The sequence below is a fragment of the Teleopsis dalmanni genome, chromosome 2 (genome assembly GCF_002237135.1).
Source record: "Teleopsis dalmanni isolate 2A chromosome 2, ASM223713v2, whole genome shotgun sequence".
Taxonomy (NCBI): Eukaryota; Metazoa; Arthropoda; class Insecta; order Diptera; family Diopsidae; genus Teleopsis; species Teleopsis dalmanni.
This window is the reverse complement of record NC_051847.1, coordinates 244,547,880-244,558,018: the sequence shown is the minus strand read 5'-3', so window position 1 is coordinate 244,558,018 and position 10,139 is coordinate 244,547,880. Positions and strand designations below refer to the sequence as shown.

Below are 10,139 nucleotides of genomic sequence, written 5' to 3'. Positions count from 1 at the left end.
CGTTATCTTATTTAGTGTGTAGATTATGGTGCGACAGCCGCTCCTGACATGGGGTACAGTCGCTGCACACCTTCTTCTCCCTCGTTGGTGTTGCAACCACTCCTTATATAGAGATCAATCGCTGGCACTTCCAACTCCAACCAAAGGAAGCAGACATTGTGCGCTTGCGTGTCGCTCGTTGCCATCTCGTGATGGTGGACGCTTAGTTGGAGCCGGCATCTACTCAGGAGCTTCTCAGGGTTTCTGTGACCTTTTCAGCCACACCCTCCGACGCCTGGCTGGATTTTATCGCCTCGTACGACAGGTATGCCTTACTGCGGGAATATTCTAACCCCTATCCTGCAGGGGGAGCACAGCACAAATGTGTGGCCACGAATCTATGTGCACAATCAAATTTAAAACCGCGCATCAAATTTGTGTGCGTGCAGTAACAGCAAGTTACTGGCCTGTACTGGCCCGAATGTACGCAAAACAAATATATTATTTTCCCTACCTTCGGCCAATATAGGTATACTTGCCACATCGGCCAATAAAAAAAAAGTGCTACAACGCAATAAGCGAACTATTGTGAACCTTCATTGGAAATTCCAACGAATATTGCAACGAATCATATGTCAAAATGTATATGTAAATAAAAATTTTAACAAAATTCAAAAATTTCATAAATTTGAAAATTGAAAAAAGAAAAATTTCAAGATTTTATTTTGAAATTTTCAATATTTTTATTACCCGTTTTTAAAAAAAGAATTATTTTTCGAAATATTTATTTAATTTTGTTTATTGTTATACATATTTCTTTTTTCTGGTTTATAGAACTTTCAAATAGTTTCAGTATGAATGGGTCTATGTCAAAAGTGACATATTCCCTTGACAGGAAGTGAAAAAACCGAAATGCGCATCTTTCAAAAATCTTTTGTTAGATTGTTATCCAGAAATAGCAAATATAAAATAAAATTTTTCAGATAGGGTTATTGTCAACTTTTTTTCAAAGAAATATTTATATACCTTTTAAGAGTATGAATATATAGCAGTAAAACAGCCAAATGTATATCCAACCTTACTCTGTATTATAACTGGTAAAGGACCATTAAAAGAAGAATATGAAATGCAAATATCTACGCTCAAATGGGTTAAAGTGTCAATAATAACACCTTGGCTGGAACCTGAAGACTATCCTACAATTATAGCAGCAGCGGATCTAGGAGTGTGCCTACATTGGAGCTCCAGTGGGCTTGATTTACCGATGAAAGTAGTTGACATGTTTGGTTGCTGTTTACCTGTTTGTGCGTATAATTTTAGATGGTATGTTTATAAATGTATATCATTGTATATATATTAATTTTATTTTTTTCAGCTTAAATGAACTTGTGATACATGGAAAAAATGGATTTATTTTCGAAAATTACAAAGAATTGGCTGAACAATTAAAACTTTGGTTCAAAGATTTTCCAAATAATCCCAATATAATAGAAACTGATATTCATTTTCGTTCAAATTTGAAAACCTTTCAATCCTTGCGGTGGCATGAAAATTGGTCAGCATTGGCGTTACCAGTTTTTAATTCCTTTATTTGAATGTATAAAAACAAAATACTGTGTATTGTTGTGTAGAGTGCTTCAAATTAAATAAAAATATTGTCCCAATTTTTTAAACTTAATTAAAAAAAACTGAAATAAATATTTATTGTAAATTTTAACCATCATTACATAAATGTCTCAAAAAAGTCTCTATGTGAACGATGTAGCTTACTCAAAATCTTAAAGTTGCCCACTGGTAGATTACAGTTGACGGCAGCACTGTTGCATTTGGAGAAACTGCGCAGGAAATTGGATTATTTGTGTATTAAATATTTTTGTATTTTTTTTTAGAAATTAAATTATTTTTTAACAAGGGTTTTTCAAGGTCTTAAAAAATTTTGTTACCAAGGTTCTTTTAGACATTAAAATATAATAACAGGGATTTATTTTAAAACAAAAGGATCATTACAGAAAATAAAGTGAGTCTTATATTTATTGTAATAAATACAAATATTATTGTAAAATAAATAAATGTACTTATTTATAAATTTAAATTTTTAAAAAAAAATTAATATATAATTAAATAAACTATCTGTATAAATATTCTAAATCCGTTGTATGAGCGGAAAAATTATTATTACAAAATAAATTTTAATTTTTAATTAATTTTTTATTATTTCTGGGTTATTGGGGCATGTCTAATACAAATGTCATATTAGAGAAAGTTTTAAGCGTAGGTGAAAGCAGCTCTATAAATATAGAGTCTGCTTTGTTAATTAGGTCAATCGTAGAAAGCCAATCGTAAAAAGTGAATCTAAAAAGATGATTCTAAAAGGTGAATTCTAAAAAGTAATTCTAAAAGTTATTTCCTAAAAAGTATCTCTAAAAAGTAATTTTAGAAGTGATTCTAAAAATGTATCTAAAGATTTAATCTAAAAGAGGCAATCTATAAAGTGAATAAACGTTAAGGATTGTATATGAACAATTAAGTATTAGAACATTAAATAATAAAAAATATGGAAAACCGTGAAACGACAATAATATTATGTGTGTAAATTCCATTAAAATTTAAGACACTAAGTTTATATATTATAGACAATAAATAAATAAAATGAACAAACATTACGTGTTGAATTAGAAAGTTAGAAAGGAAGGAAAGGAAAAGATTGAATCACATTGGAGGATTCAAAATAAATTTTTAAATTAGGTGAATGATTTAATTGATAGAATTACGGTAGAATCTATTTTAAAAAACAAAGGTGGAGAGTTTCTTTATAATCTAAAATTTAACAAAGTAAAACATTTAGGAAAAGAAGCCATTAGGAAGTGGCAACAAAAAATACTAGAGGACTATAACATAATAAAGAAATTTAATTTAATTTATTTTATTAGTCAAGTAAATTCCTGAAATACAAATTCGTACAAAATTTATTGTATGATAAGTTATAAAATAATGCATTAAAATAAAGTGTGAAAACTATTTTCGCAAACAAAATTTTGGTTTGTTTCTGTTGCGTTAAGCAAAGAATTTTGGTTTGCTGGTTGGTAAATGTGTGAAATGAACGATGGTTTTTCGTTTAAGATAATTTTTGTTTTTCTGTATGTTTTTCTGTTGGCTAATACTATTAGGCTTAATGTCAATCAATTATAATAGTAAAATTTATAGATTTTTGTCTGTTGTGAAATATTTGAATAAATTTGCAAATAGTTTTTCATAATATTTTTTGGTGTTTATGGTTCAAAATTTTGTTAAAGATTATAAATAAGATTTTGAATTTTAATTCTATTGATTTGATAAAGTTTTGTTCAAAATACAAAGAAAAATTTTATTCAAACTTCTTATAATAAATTCATAGATGGAGGAGAGAATAAAATCTTTAGAACAAGAATTATTTAAACTAAAGAAATATTTAGAAAGTACGTTAAATCAAGCGTGGGACAAACTAATAGAATTAAATTCAGATAAAGAATTTCTTGAACTAGCTAAAGATTACATAAGACATAATAGATTGCCAAAAATAGACGAGTTAGAATATATAAAAGAACAGATAGAAAAAGTTGAAGGAATAAAAACAGCAAAACTACAGAGTACATTAGAAGAATTGACAGATGCTAAGTGTGGTTTGCAATATAAATTCAAACAACTGGTTCTGCAGACAAAAGAATTAACTGTTTTACTTCAGGACGCGGAAAATCAGACCTTAAGTTTGGAAAAAGCACTTCGAAGGGAAGGAAAGTGAGACAAAGACATTAGCATATACCTGGAGGAGGACAGTGAATTAGAAAACCAAATTAGGGAAAAGGAAGAAACATTAAAGAAACTCGTGCTACAAGTAAGACAGTTAAAAGAAGGGCTAGAACGATATTATAATACGGATCAGAAAATTCAAGAGAAAAATATAGGTAATATCGACGAAAATAAACAGATGACGAAAACAAATATAAGTGATCAAAAAACGGAAAAGGGTTCCACAAATAAAAAAGAATTAGAAACTTAACGAAAAATGACATCCATAAGTGTAATTATGGAAACAGTATCTAAAATGGTTCCATACTTCGCGGGAACTAAAGGCCCGGAGCTAAGGGGTGAGGTATATAAATTTGTAGCTGGTTGCGAACTAGTGCAACAAGCTTTACCTCAAGCTGGAGCACAATATATTGTAAGTTGTGTAAAACAACGGTTAGTAGGCATAGCATACGATAATATTGCTAATAGACCCTACTTTACAATAAACGATTTGTGCGAAGCTGTCAAACGAACTTACTTAAGAAGGAGAACCCTAGAGCACATCAGAGAAGATTTAACACATAACAAACAAAGTCTGAATGAATCTGCTACCGCTTATGGGGGGCGTCTACAGGCTCTACTTCACGAAGCAAAGACACAAATAAAAAATCAAGGGTTTGAAGTGGAAATCCAGTCGCAATTACGTGAGTACAAACAGTTAGCTGTTAGGTGTTTCATAAAGGGACTTAGAGACAATAATTTGAAACACCAATTTATTGGATTGGAGAATGACACAATAACTAAACTTGTGGCCATAGCAGAATCAGCGGAAGAACTATTAGGGGAACATCGTTCTAATATTAACATGTCATTAACGGAAACAAACTGTTCTTTTTGTAACAAATTAGGACACGGATGGGTAAATTGCCAAGACAGACAAAAACACCTTACTGCTCAAATTGTGGTGAATATGGTCATGAGAATGGCCCAAAATGTAGAATTGGTACAATTAATGAGCTAAGTACGAAACAAGTAACATGTAGTATCTGCAAAAAATAGGGCATGACTCTTCCAAATCTTTTAAGAAATTGAATACTTTGTAATATTTGTAAAGTAAAGGGTCATGAACAAAATAGGTTCTGTAAATTTGTAAGTTTAGAAAATAGAAACCAACGCCAAATAACAAATAATTATAGTCGTTGGACAAGTAACCAAAATTATTCACAACACAGAAATAGATCACAGAATAGCAGTAGCTCTGGAGGTGAAAAAATTAAATGTTTCTGTTTTGTTTCTTTCTATATTTAGGCAAGAAGTAAAAGTCGTGTGTTCTTCAAAACTAAACAACAATAATAATAATCTTTATTCTTAGAATTTAACTAACTTATAAAATCATGGCCAACTACTTTAAATTAATTATATTAACTGTTTTTAAAATAGTTATAACATCTCCCTCCTTTAAAAAAATAACATGCACAATGTTCAACTTAAGAAGGTTGATAACGATTAGGCCTCACACGGACGCGAATGCTACGACGTGGTAACTCTTCTGTCGTCTGAGGACACCCTTCCATGTTCGAGCGATGCATGGTAGCGTCATCCTCTTGCCTCACTACAGGTGATTGCATAATATACCACTCAGACGTGTCGCTCTTAGCGGAACTTGTCGACGAACGACACTTCATTTGATTTTGATGCCGTCTCACATAACCGTTGGATGTTTTCACATAAGAAACCATGTTTCCCAAATTTTTCTCAACCACAGCTTCAACCCATTTCGGACCTCGACCATAATGTCTGACATATACCTTTTCATTTGGCAAAAATTTAGTTGAACACTTTACGGTTTTATCATTGTTAATTGATGCTGATAGTAATGCAAGCAAAATTCGTGGAGTTCTGCCGTGTAGCAACTCTGCCGGTGACTTCCCTTCAGCATTAGAAATCGCACGGTATGTAGCTAGATATTTTACTAAGGCCAAAGTCAATGACAACCCATCATCAACATTTTTTTTAACAGATGTTTTGAATGTGCGGACAAACCTTTCAGCAAGACCATTTGATGCAGGATGAAATGGTGCTGTTTTAACATGATCAATACCATTCCGAACACAAAATTCAGCAAACTAATCAGATGTTAACTGAGGCCCATTGTCACTAACTATAGTTTCAGGTAATCCTTCAAGCGAAAAAATTGTTGATAACGCTGCAATAGCATCCATAGAGGTGGTAGTCTTAAGTTGTACCACAAATGGAAACTGTGAAAAAGCATCAACAACTATTAGCCACATAGAATTGAACACTGGCCCAGCAAAATCTATATGAACTCGCTGCCATGGTCGTTCCGGTTTTGGCCACTCGTGATATTGTTGATTCGGATTTGTGCCCGCTATTTGACATATATTACATTGTGCAGCAAGTTTCTCGATATCATCATCTATCTGATGCCACCAGCAATGCTGTCTAGCAAGCTGCTTCATCTTAACGACGCCCCAATGGCCTTCATGAAGAAGTTTTAAGACTGACTGGTGCAACGACTTAGGTACTACGACTCGAGTAACGTCCGTCTGCAAATAAACTAAGTTATTTTGAATAATGAACGCATACTTACGACGAAAAAAAAGGAAGCAAGTCCATATCACAACTGCTCAATTTCGACGGCCATCCTTCCAAAATGAAGGTTTTAACTCGGTTAAGTACGCGATCGTCTTTGTAATGCTGCTGTAGTAATTTGACATTGATAGGTGTATCGTAATTTTCTATTTGATGACAACATTCAAACTTGTCGAACTCAGGATCTGGTCCACAAGGCAAACGTGATAAGGCATCAGCATTTGAGTGATCTGCAGTTCTACGATACTGAATCTCAAATTGATAAGACATCAATATTATAGCCCAACGTTGTAAACGATGTGTAGACATTGATGGCAAGTTTTTATCTGGGCTGAAAATGCTTACTAAAGGCTTATGATCCGTGACCAAAATAAATTTATGACCAAATAAATACTGATGAAATCGTGTAACTCCAAAAATAATCGAAAGTGCTTCTTTTTCGATTTGACTATAACGAACTTGATGAGTGTTAAGTGTTTTTGAAGCAAATGCAATAGGTCGTTCCGAGCCATCCGGATGTCGATGAGCAATGACAGCTCCAATACCATAAGATGATGCATCAGTAGCAAGAACGATAGGCAAATGTTCTTGAAAATGTGACAACTCAGTTGCTTCTATTATGTGCCGCTTTAAAACTTCAAAAACAAATTTGATATCTTTTCTACGTTAGTGATTGATAGGCGCAGCTAATTGTGAAAAATTTGGAATGAAGTTATGATAGTAGTTTACTTTACCAAGAAATGCTTCGACTTCTTTCACGTTTTTCGGCCGCGGTAACTGCTTTACAGCCTGAACACCCTTCTCATCAGGTAAAATACCACTTGCACTGATGGTTCTGCCTAAATATTCCAATTTTTCCACCAAAAACTCACATTTTGTTCGCCTGCAACGAATGCCATTTTCAGCTAAAAGTGATAATATTTCCGCCAGCCGCTTAAGATGTATGTCAACCGTTTCAGCAGCGATTATGATATCATCAATGTAATTTCCACACTCTTCTGTACCATGTATAAGTTGTTCTATATACTTCTGAAATAACGCAGGTGCGCTGGCAATACCAAAAGGTAGACGCTGATACTGAAAAAGCCTCAGCGGTGTATTGACAACTAACACATTTTTTGCTTTATCATCCAACTCCATTTGAAGATATGCATCTTTTAAATCAATCTTAGAAAAAAATTTCCCATATCGAACCATATGAAATAAGCTCTCACGTGTCGGCAACGGATATTGATCAACATCGATTTGCTTGTTTACTGTAGTTTTGAAATCACCACAAATGCGAAGAGACCCATCTGGTTTTGTAACCAATACAATTGGCGAAGCCCACTGACTAAATTTTATCTGTTTCCAAATGCCCCTATCCCTTAATCTTTGTGCTTCTGTTTTAAATTTTTCAAATTGTGCGAATGGAATCGGCCTACTTTTACAAAACTTTGGTACAGCGCCCTGTTTTAAATGCAACCTGGCCTTAACTTGCTTAATTGTACCTAAAGCAGGTTCAAAAACAATTCTATGTTTCTCCAGTACTTCATTTAATTGAGAATCATTGTTTATAACGGCAATTTGACGAATCTCAAATCCAAAAAGTTCAAATAGATCAGTGCCAAACAAATTATGACCATTCCGGACGCATACTACTACTAATGTTGCTGTTCTTTTCATTTCTCCACACTTGAGCACTGCACAAAATTCACCAAGTGTCTTTACTTTGTTTTTTCCATAATCAAATAGCTCCTTTTTACATGGATACAGCTGTGGTTTATTTAAGTGCTCATAAGTGTCTTGCGTCAACACTGAAACAGTTGCTCCAGAATCCATCTGAAATTTCACTTGCGTATTATCAACTAGAATGTTTATAAACACTTTTTTGTTTTCTCGTTGCGGCAGATTTTCCACATTCAAAATTGAATTAATTTGTGATATTGAGTTTTGCTCCGAATTTGTTGTTTCTTGTTGATCTATTTGATTGATATTGCTTTTAGCAGACATACACACGGAAGTAATATGACCTTTTCTTCCACATTTTCTACACAAAACTTTCCTGAACTTGCAATTTTGCCACGTGTGTAAAATTCCACAACTTGAACAAGATTTTAACGAGCAACTCTTCTCTTGCATTGTTTGCTTTGCGTTATCTTTTCTGTTCTTGTTTTTTTCATTTCCTTTCACTACGCAAACTTCATCATTCAATAATTTTCCTTTGATTTTGTTAATTGTCTTTTCAGTTGACTCGAACGCCTCAGCAGTTAACATAACTTCAGAGAGTGTGGGATTTGTTTTTTGTAGTGCATTTATTCGCACAACATCATGTGGTGTGTTGACTATAACTTTGTCCCGAATCATTTCCTAAGTGTAATCATGATTACAGTCTGATGCGCTGCAAACAAATTTACACTCTCTCGCAACTCTGCGTAAATCTGTGATCCACTCTCTGTAAGTTTGATCGGAACGCATTGTGGCTTTATGAAATTCATGTCTGGCAGCCACAACATGCGTTTTTGCCAGAAAATAATCTGTTAAACCTTTTGTTAATTCATCATATGTTTTAGTTTCTATTCCCTTTGGACCAAAGTTATTGCGCAAAATGTCATAAGTTTCTGTGCCTATCCAGGTCAGAAAAAATGATTTATATTTACCTTTGTCCACAGAGTAAGCTGAAAAGTGTTGATGAAGCGGAATAGTATGGATAAATTCCGAATTGTATGTGGAGAAGATAGAAACGAATCTGGGATATACCAAAATCAACGTTGGAAAAACTGAGATTGTCAGTAAATACAATTACATTTTACACACAATAGACCCATACAAAATTGGACAGTTGTTAGAAAGTTTTAAATATACAGTGAATAGGACAAATAAACATACAGGTTACAGAACATTGATGGAGTCAGAAATTACCTTAACAGAAAATATGTTACATACCTTACTACCCCATAGAATGAAAAGAGGACTAGTAAATGCTGTAAATTAAATGCTGTAATTAAATTACGTTTTAAATTAACAATAAAAATTAACCAGTTTTCATTGTAGATATTAACTCCAAACTGATCGTATGTAGGTTGGAAATTAGTCAAATTTTCCATCCTTACAATGCAGGAAGGCGTTTGTTTAATTGGGCATTTGGTACCTTAGACAACGAAGATAAAACTGCAATTGAGGGACACATTAAAGCATTAGAACAAAATAATCATGACTTAATATCGGCTGAAAATCAACAAGTATTAATTAATGATAATTTCAATAAAACTCTAGTGGATCTAGTGGGTGATGAAACATGACAGGAAGGTAATGAGAAATAACGTGAGGTAGTTTGATGAAGTTCGTTTAGGGATAATAGAGGAAAGTGTAGTGATTATGCAGCTTTTCTCTATAACAAGCTTGAGAAAGCAAGTAGAAAAAATTCAACAAAGTGTAGCATCGGCTAAGTCAGAAATTTGATATTGACTTCCAAAAACTTAAACAAATAAAGTTAGGAACAGCCACGTTTAAACAAAGATCAATAGTTTTAGTAATAAAGGTGCCAGCGGAAACAATATGAGTAGAAAAAAGATTAATTGTACCGATACCAGATGAGCAAAATAATCAGGTTTTTTTTTTTTATTTAACTATATATCTTTATTGAATCGCTTTAAATTAAAGCCTAACAATAAGTTTTAGAATCTTAAAGACTAATAACATCACATTACAAATTATTTTATATAAACATACTATAATGATACATATAATGATTTGTAAATTATTTCAAGAGGCCTCTGAATAAGTAGCCAGGGCTTATTTAC

The 10,139-nt window shown here is 33.0% G+C and overlaps 2 protein-coding genes across 2 annotated transcripts; one reads left to right on the top strand and one right to left on the bottom strand.

The window, feature by feature from the left end:
* Window positions 1-771: 771 nt before the first annotated feature.
* On the top strand, window positions 772-1,987 carry LOC119680727 (chitobiosyldiphosphodolichol beta-mannosyltransferase-like). The gene is made up of 2 exons (XM_038093684.1): window positions 772-1,302; window positions 1,355-1,987. Exons 1-2 carry the CDS (start codon window positions 1,106-1,108, stop codon window positions 1,572-1,574), a joined length of 417 nt encoding a protein of 138 aa, XP_037949612.1. The 5' UTR covers window positions 772-1,105; the 3' UTR covers window positions 1,575-1,987.
* Window positions 1,988-5,231: 3,244 nt separating this feature from the next.
* Window positions 5,232-8,703, bottom strand: LOC119677240 (uncharacterized protein K02A2.6-like). The gene is made up of 4 exons (XM_038088512.1): window positions 7,087-8,703; window positions 6,445-6,984; window positions 5,903-6,311; window positions 5,232-5,824 (listed from the first exon to the last, which is right to left on the bottom strand). The coding sequence occupies exons 1-4, from the start codon at window positions 8,701-8,703 to the stop codon at window positions 5,232-5,234; spliced, it is 3,159 nt and encodes a 1,052-aa protein (XP_037944440.1).
* Between the last annotated feature and the right edge of the window lie 1,436 nt (window positions 8,704-10,139).

Excerpts from the sequence above, each read along its gene's own strand:
- LOC119680727 (XM_038093684.1), top strand. The coding sequence starts at position 1,106 with ATGCAAATATCTACGCTCAAATGGGTTAAAGTGTCAATAATAACACCT. Across the intron at positions 1,303-1,354 it reads TGTGCGTATAATTTTAGATG|CTTAAATGAACTTGTGATAC; the intron begins GTATGTTTATAA and ends TATTTTTTTCAG.
- LOC119677240 (XM_038088512.1), bottom strand. The coding sequence starts at position 8,703 with ATGATTCGGGACAAAGTTATAGTCAACACACCACATGATGTTGTGCGA. Across the intron at positions 6,985-7,086 it reads TCGAAGCATTTCTTGGTAAA|CGGCACATAATAGAAGCAAC; the intron begins GTAAACTACTAT and ends GAAGTTTTAAAG. Across the intron at positions 5,825-5,902 it reads ATTACCTGAAACTATAGTTA|CACCATTTCATCCTGCATCA; the intron begins GTGACAATGGGC and ends ATGTTAAAACAG.